Source organism: Pseudophryne corroboree, chromosome 4 (genome assembly GCF_028390025.1).
Source record: "Pseudophryne corroboree isolate aPseCor3 chromosome 4, aPseCor3.hap2, whole genome shotgun sequence".
NCBI lineage: Eukaryota > Metazoa > Chordata > Amphibia > Anura > Myobatrachidae > Pseudophryne > Pseudophryne corroboree.
In genome coordinates, this window is record NC_086447.1 from 394930058 (window position 1) to 394949071 (window position 19014).

The window sequence follows — 19014 nt, forward strand, 5'->3', positions numbered from 1 at the left end:
TCTGTGCAGGATAAATACTGGCTGCAGTTTGAACACACCTCTCCCAAATCTAACTCTCTGTGTTTTTGTGAACTATGCATTATGCACTATGCAGATTTTTGCAATTTTGAAGTTTTTAGCAATTTTGCATTCCTTACTGAATTAGCCCCATTGTTCACAGACATTGCGGCCTCTCATTGGTCCTCCTCCTAACCTTCCCACGTTCTGTAATAAGTTCTAAATGGTGAACAAAAATTCTGGTAGTATACATAGTTTAAAATAAGATACAAACATCTGGACGCAGTAGGCAGAAGTATTTACAATCTTAACATGAATAAATATGGCATTTAAAAAAAATGATGATCTGAAAGTGTTCCTATTTTGCTGAGACATAGTTAAAACATAGATAAAAGAGCAGTGAAAAAAAGCGCAAGTTCAAACTGAAATACTGCAAAGACTAAAAGGCAAGTTGCTTTATACAAAAGAATGCTAAATAGTACTCATAAGTGTATACCGTGTATGTAAAGTTGTCCATAGCTTCACAGAACTTGAGCTATTTGACATTGTTTTCCATTAACTATGCAGTCCAGTACAAACTTTTGTTCTATTATCAGCAAGTTTCTGCAAACTTTGGCTTTCTTTTTTTCTTCTAACTTATGATTATATAATACAGTTGAGAAAACAAACTTACTACATATTGCATTTCATACACTAATTACCCTAAATTAGTTTTCACAAGCACTGCCTTAACTACCTTGGTCTCTGCTGACATGTGTTATTATTTGAATGTCATTTGTGATTTAATTGTTATTTCCCAACCATATTACCACAAAAAATGTTGTCACTTTCAAAATAAATCTTAATAAATCTCTAGCAATTAACTCTTGTTCCAGCTATATATTGATATATATTGTCAATTAAGTGTTAGCCATTTACTTGACATATTGCATCTATTTGTGCTTTAAAAACCCCCATAATATACCAGAATATTTGACATATCCGAATTAGCAAGTAGCTAGCAGTACTGAACTACAGTGACAGCTTTTGTCAACAATTCAGCTCAGAATCAATTTATTCATTAATAAATATGATAAATAATATAAATAATGAATAACTTGTTGATTTTTGTACAATAAAGAAGCAATGGGGATGAGGCTGAGTGAGTCCTATGCCGGTTTGTGCTGTGCTAAATGGAATTGCACATGCTCAGAAAGCTGATCACTCGCACATGCGACCATGCAGATTGCATGAAACTGTCAATTATGCCCACTTGCACCTGGAAAGGCAGCATGTGGGGTCATATTGCGTAGGCTGTGTACTGCAATCAGGGCAGTAGAGAGCCTGGCTGGGTGCAGGTACTTTTCAAGGTGTGTGGGCTAATCACAGGAAGCATGGTCATGAACCCTTAGAAAAAAATACAGAAAAAAATTATATTTTAAGCGTCTCCCTGGCCACACTGCAGCCCAGCACACAGCAGCATGTGCTGGGCTGAGAAAAGAGCTGCTGCTGCCAGGAGGTTAAGGGGGGGGGGGGGCTGGAACCTCACTGGGTTCCTCCATGAGACTTAGGGGGACATTTACTAAGCAGTGATAAGAGCGGAGAAGTGAGCCAGTGGAGAAGTTGCCCCATCAACCAATCAGCACTGAAGTAACATCTATAATTTGCATATTATAAAATTATACAGAGCTGATGATTGGTTGATGGGGCAACTTCTCCACTGGCTCACTTCTCTGCTCTTATCACTGCTTAGTAAGTGTCCCCCTTAAGCCCAGTAAATTATTATCCTCTTCCTCCCTCCCTTCTTGGCGCTACTGACTGTAATGGGAGGTTAATTTAATTGCAAGCAGATGCAGACCAGCTCAAAGTCACATATATATATATAGTTTCAAGCTGTATCATTTGTGTGTGCTATAGCTCAGGGGCAAACGTCATTGGCACTAGTGAAACACTTGTGATTGGCTGATTGTGAATGCATACCTCCCAACATTTGAATCCCAGGAAGAGGGATCATCTGCGCGTGTGTGTAGTGAGCATCTGCCCGAAAAGGGGCATAGCCTATAGAAAAGGGGGCATAGCTTCACGGGAGAACCAACGATCACGAGCCACGCCCCCATTTTCATCCCTGAGGGGGCATGCCTAGCTCTGTGAGCTGCTGGCATGCCCCCTCTCCCTGTATCTCCACTGAATAGATGCTGTGCACATGCGCACACTGTCTATTCTCCGTGACAGGAGCCTCCCAACTGCCCCACCCCCACCCCCCCGCTGCGGGACACTGCAGCCCCACAGGTGGGACAGCGGGACATTCCCAAAAAATTGGACTGTCCCATGGAAATCGGGATAGTTGGGAAGTATGTGAATGTACTGACATTTTTATGTATTTTGTAAGTCAGCCTTTACCATGTCGACCATACAGGGTTGACCTATTGACTTTCAAACGAAGTAGGGTCAACCTAATGATCCATATACCTTAGCTTTATGGCTACGGTCGCGGCTACACACACAAAAGTACATTAATATACCACCAATTTTTTTTTTATAAACCCTCTTTAATTGCCACAGTAGCTATCTAAATGATCATTCTAATAATTACATTATTTTTGTTACTGATGAAATACCATACTGGTTGTACTAAGAATGGCCCTGCTGAGGAGGGTGGATGAAAAGTCCTCCCCTTGCGATGCCTGCCCTGCACAGACCCATTTTGCCTCTGCACTGTGCACTCGCTTGTCATTTCATGAGTCCCATGCAGCTGCAGCAGAGAGATGTTTTTTTTTTTTCTTAAACAGACTTAATTGACATACAGCTAAAGTGACAGAGAGCTTTCTGCTTCTTCATGTGAATAGAAGCAAAAAAAAGTCAGCTACAGGTTGCGATACCAGCGCTGGAGAATACACCCGATGGTAAGTATCCTTTCCTCTTAGCAACACCTGAGAGACTTAGCAGTGCCATAGGTGCCTAAGTGACAAAGGTTTCTAAGTTACCCAGATGGAGAGCAAATGTTGTAGCTTGCCATCAGTACTCGTAGGCTGAAAGCAGAGAAATACCTTTAGTACATATCGAGAAGTGATATGTACAGGGGGTTTTTCTGCCTTTTTCGTTTAGCTCCCTTAAAATTACTTAGTACATGGACCATTTATTTTTATACTGAGCCATATTCATGTGTCATTTGTAGAGCATCCCTCCAGTATTTGCTTCTGATAGAGAAAGTGATGGGAGCGTATGTATTCCTTATCAATCATTTGCTTTTAAGATAGCCCGCTCCTATCGTAGGAGTGCCTTCTGTAAAATTCATTCCTTAAAATATAACCCATGGGTCAAATAAAACAGTAACATTGGACAACTCCAGTTCTCAAGTACCAACAACAGGTCATGTTTTATGTATTTCTTTAATCATGCAGAAGGGAGTTCATCTATTTTCTTGGGTCAGTTATTATCTCAGCTACCTTTCCAGACAGAAATCTTCAAAACATGACCTGTTTTGAAAACTTGAGGATTGAGGTTGAGAACCACTGTAGTGAAGTAAGCATTTGTTATTTTAATTTGTATTAAATTTGTACAGAATTTTAGAGCTTTCTACCATAGGTAAATACCTGAAGATTTCAACAATTGAAGCAGGTCATAGTTTCTATAATGCAATTGGGCAATCTGTTAATTTTCAACCCAATGAGCCCCTTACTTTCTCTGAGTCGCAACCACACCCCCTCCCCTCCAAACCCCCCCCCCCCCCTCCCTCCCACGCCACACACACACTCCCAAAAAAACAGCAATCAAAGGTAGGAATACACAGTATAAGTAGTGGTAAATCTGATATGATGATAGTCACATTCCTGAATTAATATTACAATTTCAATGTCTGTGCCCTAAGCAATAAGAACTGAAATGAAAAAAATATGTTTAATCACTTTCAGAGAAGTCACATAAACAAAAATGAAATATTTGTTTTTAAGTGTTGGAGAAGACTCTTTATGAAAGGTGGATAGCTGCTGCAGCATCAATTATTTATAAGAAACAAATGATCCCCTGTAACTACACATGTTATATTATAGATGCACAATCTGGTTGTAAAATAAATCACATAATGCAGTATGGAAATGTTTTTATTTATGGACAAGTTTGTGACTATTAAATAATATGTGTAACAAATGAGATATAGATTCTTATTTGAGGTAAAATGGTTGTACAAAAATAATTGAATTATCCTGTATACAAATGAAACCTTTACAAAAACAGAAGTGAGTGAAATTAATTAAACACATTATAGCACATAAAACTATCCAGGAGAAACAATTGTTTTCAACATAGTATTATGATATCTTTGGCAATAGTTTTTTAACATGCTTATGGAATAAGCAGTGTATGCCACTGTATGCAGACACATATTTCATTGTAACTCTGGGTGATGCTAGACATAAAATGGATGAGAGCATTTTCAAGTGATAGGATGCTTAAAATGAAACATCTATAAGCCTGAAAAAAAAAACACATTACTGTTGGGAAGCTTGAAATATTAGCTACTGTCTAAAAGGACACAATCAGTTTTATAATTTGATTTGAAAACAATTTTACCCTCTAAAGATAGATTTTTGTTATTGCAGTAGGTGAACAAAAGAAACGACTAATAAAAATAGCTTTTAAAAAATGTTTTCTAAATAAATACTACATGATATTTGTATGAATAATGTGTAAATGAATTATCCTGACTTTCTTAGCATAAAGTACAATGAAGTCTAAGGGGTATATTCAATTAAAGTCGAAAGCTGCTGCCTGTCGAAAAGACGGCAGTTTTAGACTTTTTTAGGTCGAAAGGGGTTCCGACCTATTCAATATAACCCCAAATTATTCGACAAGTCAAGGAATTCAACTCGTCGAAAAGCACGTGGATCGGCGGAATAGCTGCCGATCCGTGTGCTTGTGTCGAAAACGACCATCTCAATTCCACTTTAAAAAAGTCAAAGTGAGATGAGTGACCTGAGACCGGGAGAGCTGCAGGCAGAGCAGCGCCGGAGGATGTCACAGCCGCCGCTCACAGCAGCGCCCACCCGGCTCCAGAAAGCGCCGTGAGCGGCGGCTGTGGTGCAGGTACAGAGAGATGAGGGATGGGGAGAGGCAGAGAGACTGGGGGGGGAGTGCCGCGGGCAGACGGGGGAGAGCAGCACTTCAGCAGCGGCTATATGGCCGCTGCTGCAGCACTGCTCTTCCCCGTCTGCCCACGGCTTTCCCCTGTCTCAGCTCCCGCATCTCAATTCGACTTTTTCAAAAGTCGACTTGAGATGACATTGAATAGCCCAGGTCGGATCCATTCCGACAAATGAATGTCGGAATGGATCCGACTTCAATTGAATATACCCCTATGGCCCTTATGTAATAAAGTACGAGATTTGTAACAGGCATAGATTCAATTCATTTACAGTAGCACTAAGTTTTAAAGCAGCAACTTTTTCCAACTGCCACTCTATCTTAGTTCTAAATTGCTAAAATCTTTTCACTTTGCAAATCTCACACTCTGGGCCTGATTCAGAGTTGTGCATAAACCCGATTGCGTACAATTCTGATTATGAGAGCTCTGTACATACACAGATGGGAAGCAGTTACCATTCCAACGAACAGGATCCTGGCGGGTGAGGACATAAAACCGGCGTCGGGCGGAATGTCGACATCGAAATACTGACAACCGGCATCCCAATCGTTTGGACAGCGGGACATGCTGTCGCCCGGCCGCAGGGTGTGTGGGTGGGGGGGGGGGGGAGCGGGGGTAGAAGATTTAGCCAGCAGAAGGGGGGTTATGGTGTAGCCACAGGAAAGTTAGGGTTAGGGACCAGGGACGGAAGGTTAGGGTTAGGCACATAGAAGGGGAGGTTAGGGTTAGGCACCCAGCAGGGAGGGTTAGGTTTAGGCAGCGTGGAAGGGAGGGTTAGGGTTAGGCACCAAGTGGGGAGGGTTAGGGTGAAGCACCCACAAACGAGGGTAAGGGTAGGGAAAAGGTGAAGGTTAGGGGTCTTAAGGGGGGGCTGTTGGGATTCTGATGTACGGGATGCTGCTGTCGGTATACTGACCACCGGCATCCCATCCATCGGCAACTCATACTGAACCTGCACAGATGCCGTACTGCGCATGTGCAGATCTCTGCGTATGAGATCGCACTCACTGCTCCCATGTCGAAGCATGATTGACATGCTGCAGCTGTTTGTGGGTGGGATGGGGGTGGCTAAGGGGACAATTTTAAAAAGACGGGGGAATGTGGCCCCATTTTGTAGGTGTTTTGTGGCCAGAGTCTACATCACTTCCAAGACTCTACAGAGGAGTTCCAGTGGTCATCTATGGTGATGCAAAACTGCATCTTCGGATGCAGCACTCAGATCTGCAATGCCAGCAGAAATAATCTTTTCCTTCAGACGCCTCCTATGACATTAGTAGCTGTGACAACCATTGTAGCTGCTACTACACTGCATCCATCTCCGAATCACCCCTCTATTACATCTGGGCCCTTATCTCTGGTAAACACAAATGGTCGCTTCTAGTAAAAGAACGTTAGTTTCATCCTGGCTGATTTAAATATAGGGTTTGGTGGTTCATTTAAATGATGTATAAAAATTCTGTCACTAGGGCACATTTAGTTATTGCAGCATTATTTCAAAATAAATTACAAAATTCTAATATATACATAACACTGTACACATAAATGTATATTATGATGAATATTCAAAATGCATTTTCCTCTCTGAATCACTGCATGTAATGACGTAGCTTATAATTCTATATATGAATCTATTTTTAATTTAATGACAGCCACAGGATCTAACAACCATATTTCTATATTTTTTTAAAATAACATTAGAGCTGTCATCGAAATACAACACAGAAATGGCATTTAGTTTTGTTGGTGCACAGCACGGCTTCGGGACGTGTTCAGGAAACATCAAGTGGACCTGTTAGGAGGAAAAAAAATAATAATTATTTACATAGTTCCTTGAAGGTGAAAGTAATACTAAATGGTGTGTTTAAAATTCCGAGTGAGGATTCTGCTATGCCATATTGCATATTCAAGATGTAACAGGAAAGTAGTGAGCAATCCCCATTATTTCTATTCTGAAACAAGACTTTAAAGCCTGTGTTTGAGGTGGATTAATACAGAAACCAATAAAATAAAGGAGATAAAAGACAAATAATCTGTTTCTGTTGAGAAAAAAAAACCCACTATGTTTCGCAAGCTTTTGGCACTTATTTAAAAAAAAGTTTTTTTAATGCTGTTTAAGTGTACGTTTCAACATCCATAAATACTAAATAACTGATTTATTTTAGTGAAATTATTTTCCCACACAAGCACTATGCCAGTCACCAGTTGATCTAACGTTGTTTGGGTGATTCACACTTTGCGTTTCCTATTGCATTTTGCATGTAGAAATCCTTATGACTTGAGCTGCAGGCATGGGACAAAATTTACTAAAAAATCGAGTTTGTCCGATTTGTGTTTTTTTTTTCTAAGTCCCAACACGGGAATTCACTAAGCACAAATCTCGGCAGTGTTTGGACTATTCATAATGGTTTGAATGACAAAGTTCAGAAATACGAATGAATAGACCATCGGTCAAACAAGGCTGTTATTTCATACAACACGGGTATTCACTATTCATTCGTATTTGGGTGTTAGTCTCTGAGTGCTCAAGTGCGGGTGTATTTTTTTGCGAATCGTTAAAAAAAGCAGCAAAAAAATAGACCTGCTTTTTCCAGTCGAGTTTGGATAACCATGCACGGATCAGTGAGATCTGTGCATGATTATCTATGGGAAAGGGTCTGTTTACTATAAAAACTGGGATAAAAAATTTGCGTGGGGTCCCCCCTCCTAAGCATAACCAGTCTCGGGCTTTGAGCCGGTCCTGGTTGCAAAAATATGGGGAAAAAATTGACAGGGGTTCTCCCATAATTTAACAACCAGCACCGGGCTCTGCACCTGGTCCTGGTGCCAAAAATACGGGGGACAAAAAGCGTAGGGGTCCCCCGTATTTTTGGAACCAGCACCGGGCTCCACTAGTAGGAGAGATAATGCCACAGCCGGGGGACACTTTTATATAGGTCCCTGCGGCCCTGGCATTAAATCACTAACTAGTCACCCCTGGCCGGGGTACCCTGGAGGAGTGGGAACCCCTTAAATCAAGGGGTCCCCCCCTCCAGCCACCCAAGGGCCAGGGGTGAATCCCAAGGCTATCCCCCCCATCCAAGGACTGCTGATGGGGGGCTGATAGCCTTGTGAAAAAAATAGAATATTGTTTTTTGTAGCAGTACTACAAGTCCCAGCAAGCCTCCCCGCAAGCTGGTACTTGGAGAACCACAAGTACCAGCATGAGGTGGAAAAACGGGCCCGCTGGTACCTGTAGTACTACTACAAAAAACATACCCAAATGAAAACAGAACTCACACACCTTGAAAGTACAACTTTATTACATACATGCACACCTACATTCACACATACTTACCTATGTTCACACGAGGGTCGGCCCACTTCTCCAAGTAGAATCCATGGGTTACCTGAAATTAAAGTTATACTCACAAAAATCCAGTGTAGATCGGTCCTCTTCTGACCTTGTAATCCACGTACTCAGGGCCTGGCGCTTCCATTATGCAGCTTTATGCAGCTGCCTATGGGCGCCGGGACCTGAAGGGCGGCCCGCTGAGGTTGCCTGGGGAAACATGAAGCAAACGATTGGCAGGCATCCGGTGATGGCAGTAACTGATCTCTGAGATCGGTTCATCCTTTAACCTTTAACACTTGCATGCTGCAGTCTGTGCGCCCGCCCATCCCTTTTCTAATTTGCCAGACGGGACATCAGCGTGCATAGGTCAGGTGGTCCCCCCATGTGCTTCATACATCGTGACCTGATGCCGCCCCCACTTCCCCAGTACCTGGTGCTCCTTCGCCCCTGTTCTGAAGGCAGGCTGGACAGCCACTTCCGCTGGGACCCCCCTGTATGATGACCGCGCTGATGGATCCCGGGCAGCACTGAGCAGGGGCACCAACTGGAGGACATATGGTGAGTGTGACTATGGCAGCGCTGGGGACACCGGGCATTTCTTCTGCTGGAGTCTGGCCTGGTGACGGCACTGCTGAGGCTCTGTAGTGCCGGCGTGTTTTGTATGTGTGCAGGGCCGGATTGTAGGACAGACAGGCGGTCATCCAGGGGCCCCCAGAACGCAACGAATATTGCTCAGCCAGCGGAACCATTCTACCAGGCCGGCTCCTGGCAGCAGGGGAATCCATTGCCGCGATTCGCGGGTGGAAAGGGGGCGGGGACTAATGCCGTGAAGTGCCTGCCCCCATCAGAGACCTGTGCTGAAGTCTAGCAAGGCAGGGACAGGTACTGTGTCTCTCCCCAATCCCCATCCCTCCCTATCTCTCCCTCACTCTCCCTATCTCTCTCCCTCTCTCTCCCTAGCTCTCTTTCCCTCTATCCCCCTCTCCATCTCTTCTCTCTCTCTCTCTATCTTTCCCCCTCTATATCCATCTCTCTATCTATCTCTCCCCCTCTCTATCTCTCCTTCTCTCTCTCTCTCTCTCTAGCTCTCTTTCCCTCTCTCCCCCCTCTCCATCTCTACTCTCTCTCTCTCTCTTTCCCCCTCTCTATCCATCTCTCTATCCCCCCCCTCTCTCTCTCTCTCTCTCTCTCTCTCTCTCTCTCTCTCTCTCCCCTCTCCATCTCTTTCTCCTCCCTCTCTCCCCCTCTCTCTCTCTCCTTCTCTCTCTCTCTCTCTCTCTCTCTCTCTCCCTAGCTCTTTCCCTCTCTCCCCCCTCTCCATCTCTTCTCTCTCTCTCTCTCTTTCCCCCTCTCTATCCATCTCTCTATCTCCCCCTCTCTCTCTCTCTCTCTCTCTCCCTCTCTCTCTCTCTCTCTCTCTCTCTCCCTAGCTCTCTCTCCCCTCTCCATCTCTTTCTCCTCCCTCTCTCCCTCTCTATCTCTCCCCCTCGCTATCCATCTCTCTCTCCCTCTCTCCCCTCTCCCTCTATCTCTCCCCTTTCTATATCTCTCTCCTCTCTCTCTCTCCCTCTATATCTCTCCTCCTCTCTCTATCTCTCTCCTCCCTCTTTCTCCCACCCCTCTCTTTCTCTCCCTGATGCGCTCTTTCTCCCACTCACTACCCCTCCCTCTCTCTGTGTCTCTCCTCTCTCTTTCGCTCTTGCTCCCGTCAATCTGTCCCTCTCTATCCCCCACTTTCTCTCCCCAACACTCTCTCTCCCTCTCTTTTGCTTCCCCCTCTCTGCCTCTCTTCCTCCCTGACACCCTCGCTCTCTCCCACTTGCTACCCCTCCCTCTCTGTCTCTCCTCCTCTCTCTCTCCCTCTTTGTCTCTCCCTCTTTCTCTCGCTGATATGACCTCTCTCTCCTTGACACCCTCTGTCTCTCACTCTAGTTCGCTCCCTCTCACTGGCTCTCTCCTCTCTCTCTCCCTGACACACTCTCTCTCTTGCTTCCCCCTCTCTCTATCTCCCTGACACCCTTTGTCTCTCTCCCACTCGCTTTCCCTCTCTCCCTCCTTTCTGCCTCCTCACTCTCTCTCCCCTCTCATTCCTCTCTTTCTCCATCACTCTCTCTCTCCCCTTTCTTTCCTTCTCTCTCTACCTAACACCCTCTCTCTCTCGCTCTGCTCACTTTCTCTCATTCCCTCTCTTTCCTTGACACCCTTTCTCTCTGGACAGAAAAAGAAAGAAAGAAACTCTCTTGTTGGGCAATCTTGTCTATGAAAAAATAGAATTACTTAAAACTTAAACTTTATAGCCTCTGAGATAAATTTCACATGGGGCATAACTCTATAAAGAAATTTCTAGAGTTGGCGAAAATATAAGGAATAATGTTAAGAAATTTGAATTCAATGATTCAATTCTAAACAGGGCACTGCAACAGGGTACGCTGCTGACTCGACCACTCTCCACAGCTGCCCACTCTTTCATCCTTCTATCTGGTCACAGCAGCGGCAGGATGCGCTCACCGCTGTCCACCGTGACTATACATCACATATAGCAGGCAGCAGCGGCTCTCCACAACCTCACTGGAACTTTGTTCTACCCCTCTCCAGCTCTATTCCTCTCCTCTGCCCACACCTCATCTCTCTACCTCTCCTCTCCAGAGTGTTGTCATTGGATCATGTGTCAGCAGTGTCCCTGCGCTGAATTTAATTAATTAATTGAATTCATCAGTGACAATCTGACTCCATTTTTCCAATAGCAGACATTCTAAATACCCCCCATCTCCTCTCTAGAGTGCCGGCTCTGCGGACACACACACTCTGTTATCACTGTGACCCTTTGCATATGACAGAACAGCAGCTGCCCTACAGAGCTCATACATCGTGAGACCTTCTTTTCTATCACCCCTGAGTGTGCCCAGTATCTGGTCTTTAAGTGGACATGGACATGGTCGACATGGAAATAGGTCAACATGAGTTTTTCAAAAGATTTTTGTATTTTTTTGAACTTTTTCATACATTACGATCCATGTGGACTACAATTGGGAACGGAAACCTGTGCTGAGCGCAGCGGTAGCAGAGTGAGGGACCTTGCCTCGCTCACCATGCAAGGGGACACGGTGCACTAATTGGGGTTCCCCTTCACTTTACGGAGAAAACGACACAAACCCCCCAAAAAAACTCATGTCGACCTTTTTCCATGCCGACCATGTCTTTGTCGACCTATATCAGGTGTCGACCTAGTCACTGTCGACCAATAGTGGTTGACCTAATGACTGTTGTCCTAGTTACTGTCGAAATGTATTTTAATTAACTGCGCTAATGAGATACAAGCTGCTTTCTTAGGGATTATTAATGTGATGTTTAAAAGAAAGCGCTTTCTTTTAAACATCTAGTTACTATCGACTCTATGATCCACACCCAGTGTGCCCATGCATGGTTTTATTGTGGTAGATACATCATTGAATCTAAACTAATCAGTAATATTTTCACTGCTAGCTATCTTATACAATGTATCCACCTATGCGGCAGACTTATACATTGTATCCTCCTATGCGGCAGACTTATTTTGAACTGCACTTTAATGATTCTGATTTGTTTCTTTCATTACCATCACCCCTACACAGCAGTATTGTATCACATTAAGGGGGTCATTCCGAGTTGTTCGCTCGGTAAAAATCTTCGCATCGCAGCGATTTTCCGCTTAATGCGCATGCGCAATGTCCGCACTGCGACTGCGCCAAGTAAATTTGCTATGCAGTTAGGAATTTTACACACGGCATTTTCATCGTTCTGGCGATCGTAATGTGATTGACAGGAAATGGGTGTTACTGGGCGGAAACAGGCCGTTTTAAGGGCGTGTGGGAAAAAACGCTACCGTTTCCGGAAAAAACGCAGGAGTGGCCGGAGAAACGGGGGAGTGTCTGGGCGAACGCTGGGTGTGTTTGTGACGTCAAACCAGGAACGACAAGCACTGAACTGATCGCAGATGCCGAGTAAGTCTGGAGCTACTCAGAAACTGCTACGAGGTGTGTAATCGCAATATTGCGAATACATCGTTCGCAATTTTAAGATGCTAAGATTCACTCCCAGTAGGCGGCGGCTTAGCATGAGCAAATCTGCTAAAATCCGCTTGCGAGCGAACAACTCGGAATGACCCCTAAGTTTTACATTGACACATTGTTAGCCAGTTCAGCAACACACTATTGTTTGTTACCATACAGAGGGAGTCTGTTAACCATTAATGACAGGTTATTGAGATGGACTGCATATGCCACTCATGTATTTTGTGACTGCGTGTGTGACTAATTTATTGTGTGTGTGTGTGTGTGTGTGTGTGTGTGTGTGTGTGTAAATTTCTTCGGCCTAATATTGGGGGTCATTCCGAGTTGATCGCTAGCTGCCGTTGTTCGCTGCGTAGCGATCAGTGAAAAAAATGGCTAATCTGCACATGCGTATGCACTGCACTGCGGACGCCCGACGTACGGGTACAAAGAGCATCGTGGTTTTGCACAGGTACTAGCGAAGCTTTCATTCGATCGCAAGGAGATTGACAGGAAGTGGGAGTTTCTGGGTGTCAACTGACCGTTTTCTGGGAGTGTTTGGAAAAACGCAGTCGTGGCCGGGCGTTTGCTGGGCCGGTATCTGACATCATTACCGTGTCACTCATTGCAGCAATCATCGCACAGAATAAGTAACTACAGGGCTGGTCTTGTTTTGCACAAAATGTGTTTGCAGCCGCTCTGCTGCACAGGCGTTCGCATTCCTGCAAAGCGAAAATACACTCCCCCCGGGGGCGGCGACTATGCGTTTGCACGGCTGCTAAAAACTGCTAGTGAGCGATTAACTCGGAATGACCCCCATAGAGTCAGTCTGACCTATAATTGATGAAACTCCTTATATCGAAGCATCCTGCTTTTTATTATCTATATTTCAGGTTCCGGGCAATTTTATAACCGTATTAGACTGTCAATATATTTATATAGGACTGCCTATGTGTTTTGAATTGAGTAAATGAACTCAAATTTCTTAATATTATTCCTGATATTTTCACCAACCCTAGAAATTTCTTTCTAGTGTTATGCCCCATGTGAAATTTTTTCTCACAGGCTATCGTATATCTATTCTAATTATTACTAATAAAAGTTAAATTTGAACTAATTCAATTTTTTCATAGACAAGAGTGCCCCAACAAGAGAGTTTCTTTCTCTCATTTTTTCTGTCAATACTATATTTACTCTCTGGGTGCACCTCCACCTGCTATATTAAATATACGCTAGCTATTTGATGTGGACTGTTCTATGACCCCTCTATAACAACTTTGACTTAAATTGCTGTGCTCATTGACTGTTTCCCAAAACCTCCCCTCTCCTTGGTTGACACCCCCTCTCTCTCGTATCGACACCCTCTCTCTCTCCCTGACCCCCGGTTTTCTCTGACACCCTCTCTCTTTCTCTTCGTTGCTTCTCGCTCCCCTCTCTCTCCCTCCCTGACACCCTTTTTCACTATGTCACTCCTCTCTATCTCCCTGATACAGTCTCTCGCTCATTCTCCCCTCTCTCTCTCCCTTGCTCCCCCCTCTTTTTCTCTCTCTCTCTCTCTCTTTCTCTCTCCTGCTCCCCCTGCTGCCTTACCTTATATCCACCCATCGCACAATATGATTCACAACTCACCCCTCTCCTCTTTCCTGGGTGGAAAGAGGTAATTGGGAGGGGAGGGGAGGGGGGAGGGGGGGAGCAGTATGCAGAATTTTTGCCTAGGGTGCTGAGAAACCTTGCACCGGCCCTGCACGTACTTGGCAAAAAAACAAACCGGAAACCCGACCACGCACTGAAAGAGGTCCCATGTTTACACATGGGACCCCTTTCCCCGACTGCCAGGACCCCCCCTGACTCCTGTCAAAGAGGGTCAATTCAGCCAATCAGTGAGCACCACAGCGTGGCACTCTCCTGATTGGCTGTGTGCTCCTGTAGTGTCAGTGAGGCTGCACACGGCAGAGATACAATGTTGCGCCTATGCGCTCCATTGTATCCAAAGGAGGGAACTTTGCGGTCAGCGGTGAGGTTACATTCGGTTTGTGAATGTAGGTCTGCATGTATGTAATAAAGTTGTACTTTCAAGGTGCTGTTTTTATGTGTGTATTTTTTTTTGTAGTAGTACTACATGTACCAGCGGGCCCATTTTTCCACCGTATGATGGTACTTGTGGTTCTCCAAGTACCAGCTTGCGGGGGAGGCTTGCTGGGACTTGTAGTACTGCTACAAAAACAATATACTATTTTTTTCACAAGGCTATCAGCCCCCCATCCGCAGCCCTTGGATGGGGGGGACAGCCTTGGGCTTCACCCCTGGCCCTTGGGTGGCTGGAGTGGGGGACCCCTTGATTTAAGGGGTTCCCATTCCTCCAGGGTACCCCGACCAGGGGTGACTAGTTAGTGATTTAATGCCAGGGCCGCAGGGACCTATATAAAAGTGTCCCCCGGCTGTGGCATTATCTCTCTGACTAGTGGAGCCCGGTGCTGGTTCTAAAAATACGGGGGACCCCTACGCTTTTTGTCCCCCGTATTTTTGGCACCAGGACCAAGCGCAGAGCCCGGTGCTGGTTGTTAAAATATGGGGGAACCACTGTCAATTTTTCCCCCATATTTTTGCAACCAGCCCGAGGCTGGCTGTGCTTAGGAGGGGGGACCCCACGCAATTTTTTTCTTGATTTTTAACGCCTTAATTTTTTTTTTAAAGGTGCACAATGAAGCCCTGCATGGATCTCACAGATCCGGCCGGGATTCCTTGTGTTTTGTCAGGCAGTGTTTTACTCATCACTCCCGTAAAACACTGCCTGACATTATGAATCACATAGACATCGGAAAAAACGAATGTGGAAAACTCGGCAGCTTAGTAACTGACCATATCAGGATTCAAAAAGTTGCAGTAAAATGCACCCGATACCATTCGAGTTCAAACACCCTTAAAAACGGCTAAAACACGAATATTAGTAAATTTTGGCCATGGATGGGACTTGCATAGGTCGAATACTGCTGGCAATACCTATATTCCCATATTTCTGCAATTTCAGTAGAGGAAGAAGTGTTCTGACAGGTCTGGTAATGTTTTGTCATTTGTTTAGACACATTTGTGAATGTGTGCATCTTGCAACACTTGTACTGTACCTTTGATAATGATTTTTAGGCTAATTTGCAAAGTGCTGATTGATTGATTGATTGATTGATTGATAGATATATATATATACATATTTCACAAGAGCCTAATGCAGATTAGCCCAAGAACAGGAAGAGGAGGGAAGAGTGGAGAATAAGATATTTGAGGCTTATTCTGTTCTATGGTGGTCATTCCGAGTTGATCGCAGCCAGCAACTTTTTGCTGCTGCTGCGATCAACTAGTACACGCCTATGGGGGAGTGTATTTTAGTTTAGCAGGGCTGCGATCGCTTGTGCAGCCCTGCTAAGCTAAAAAAATTTCAAGTAGAAGTTAACCAGCACTATACCTACTTACCCTGTGCGTCAATCCCTGCGATGCTGAAGCCGCCTCTGACGTCAGACATCCGCCCTCCGTTCTTCTGGACACACCTGCGTTTTCCTAACTACTCCCCGAAAATGTCAGACAACTGTCTGGATCCACCCTGGAACGCCTTCTTCCTGTAAATCTTCTTTGTGGTCGGCTCTGCGACCGCTTCCTTTGGTAGACGCAGCGTAACCCGGCGACCCCTGTCGCCAGGCAATGTCGCGCATGCGCACTGTGGCCACCGCGCATGCGCATTCCATATCCGTTCACACCGCAGCGGAAAAAAACGCTGCGTGCGAACGGGTCGGAATGACCCCCTATATATGTTATTTCTGTCTTTCTTTTTACTTCACGTAATAGTAGTTCAGACCTCAGCTGAGTCCATATTGGGCAAGAGGGTGTGAGTGTCATTTAATTCCATTTGTAGGTATTTGCATTCATTGCATTGCATTATATTATGACTTAAACCCCCACCCCCAACAAATCTGTACTTGTCCAACAATTTTTAACCACTTGCCTGGTGTGGTCTTATCAGATGCAGCTGGGGCCAGACTGGCCTTCTGGCACTTCTGGTCTTTTGGGCTGGGCCAGTGCCACAGAGTCATGGTGTTACTCATGGTACATGCCCCTCAGCTGTGGTCATGACCCCCTTGTCATGCACCCGTGCTCACAGTGACATTCCAGGGCTACTTTAAGGCCCCAGTCTATCCCTGGTGCGACCACACCAGGATGGGCTTTCCCTGACATATTTACATCTGAATAAATCAGACAGACACACACTGGGCAGCTGCTGGTAGATAATCTCTTGGACACTATGCACCCTTGGCTCCTCCCCCAGTGTCTGCCAATCACTGCTCCATGCAGTAATCAGACAGTCCAGTGACACCCCCGACTCGTGGCTGCAGAGAGGAGCAGCTGCAATAACATCAGCAGCACCGGTCCAATGGCAGAGGTCTGTGCATACGCTACACTCAACAATCGATGGATAAACATCAGTAGTTTTCTATTGTTTTAATCATCGTACATCAATAGTGTAGCCTATGTCATCACTAGTTTAAAGTTTAGGTTTGTGCATAGAAAACCATAAAAACTGCTATTTCTTATAATAAATGCAACTGTACATATATCTACAAATCCAATGATCTCGGTGTACCCAGCATAACTCTCCCCATTCTACGTTCTCCTTACACCTCTCTCGTTTGTTCATGTTATGTACCATAATATTGCCTTAGTACATAATATTGCCTTATTACATATAATGTAACATTGAATACCCCCCAGTTAAAAATATGCCACATTGTAGTGCTAACAGTACACATTATGTCACACAAGGAATGGGGACCAACCAGCTCCTTCCTTATGCAGGGCAGTCCATTATTATGGAGATTTTCTTATTTTAGGCACAAGGGGGCGAATCAGACCTGATCACTGTTGTGCGATTTCGCAAGGCTGTCGATTATCGATTGACTGTGCATGGGTACAGAATGCAATGCGCATGCGCAAGTCCAAACTGTGAAAAAATTCTCCATCTTTTTTGATCGCTAGGCATATGCAAGTTGATTGACTGGAAGCCCGCGTTTGGGGGTTGTAACTGCCCGTTTTGTGGGAGTGTCAGGAAAAACGCTGGCGTGTCTAAGCATTTTCAGGGAGGGTGTGTGACGTTAGCTTCGGCCCGATCAGCGTGATTCTATCGCAGTATAGGAGTAGGTCCTCGGCTATGCACAAACTGCTCAGACATGAAAAATCATTTGATGGTGAGTCAGTTGTGAATAGATTTGCAGCTTACCGGCGTTCACAGAGATTTTCAGAAGGCATACGCAAACTTGCACGGGGCGGATATTCACTCTGTCGGGACGGCGACTATCTAATGGCAAACCTCAGCAAATTCATAGAGGAGCAATCAGGTCTGAATTACCCCCATTGTCCCTTTACTGAGACAGTCCTAAATGCCCAGAAACTCAGTTTCTGCCCACCAGCTCCATAAAGGCTGTAATCAGTGCTCTGACAGTGCTGAGCATATCAACATGGAGCTTTACTGAGAGGAAGAGACAGAAATTGCCACTGATGAGTCCTCCTTCTCATGACCACGAAATTTGCCTGACCCAATTTCTTAGCAGGCAATTTCAATAAGTTGATAGACCAGTATATGAGCTTGGATCCAGGTTCCCCTAAGCCTCTGAGCCCCATAGCAATGGCATCCCTTGCACCCACTATAGTTACACCCATACTCTCCTGGATTCCCTTCCAGCTAGTTTTCAGACTGAGGGGCTGATGCCATTAAATGTACACCTGTTTAATGGTGTGTCCTGTGCATAGTAGCACTGTGCATGCTCTGGATCTGTACACACAAAAGTACAAGCAATACAGACTTACACACATTTTGAATGCATCTCTACTCACAACTGAAGATGTGCTACTGCGATGTAAAGTGGCTCTCTCATATGCAAGCCTGTGTCAACCCAACTACGGCCTACACAGAGTTGGACATAAGTGTATATAGAATAAAAAACAGTTTCCCAAGTGCACTAAATAAGACTGTATCTACAATGATTCTTCCAGTGTTGTTTCCATAAGTCAGAATTGAATACTAGAGAAGATTTGTATCTGGGAACCTGTAACGGACACCCCTCACCAAGATGGTCACCCAAACAAGAGGCCCAAGGTCAATTAGTAAAAAATTGTTTTAATAACACATGTCAAAACAAATACAGTTTTCACATAAAATTCCTCATATAGCGTTCACAAAGATGTGTTTAAAATGATGACAATAAAGGATAACCAGTATGTTCGTTGTGTGGTCTTTAACTCTAGATACTTCCTCACCTTTTTCAAGGTGCGAGCTAAAGAGGGAGTATCTTCACAAACTATGCTGGAAACTCCTGACTGACAAACCCAACACGTTTCGTCTTATCGACTTCATCAGGGGTAACAAATATATAAAACAGGCTTATTTGCCATTACTAGATTTGTGTGTGCAGAATCACAACCTTGGGTTTAGTGATAAAAAAGGATTCTCTTAAGTTCGCTCCTGATAGGAGCTTTCTTGGTGGTTCCTTTTAGGAATC

The 19014-nt window shown here is 44.6% G+C and overlaps 1 protein-coding gene across 1 annotated transcript in view; it reads right to left on the minus strand.

Annotated features, from left to right (window-relative positions):
• Window positions 1–5171: 5171 nt before the first annotated feature.
• Window positions 5172–19014, minus strand: part of BMP5 (bone morphogenetic protein 5) — a 308430-nt gene continuing 294587 nt past the window's right edge. The window contains exon 7 of the mRNA XM_063916726.1: window positions 5172–6905. Within this exon, the coding sequence (XP_063772796.1) occupies window positions 6756–6905 (150 nt within the window). The 3' untranslated portion in view covers window positions 5172–6755. The remainder of the gene's footprint in view (window positions 6906–19014) is intronic.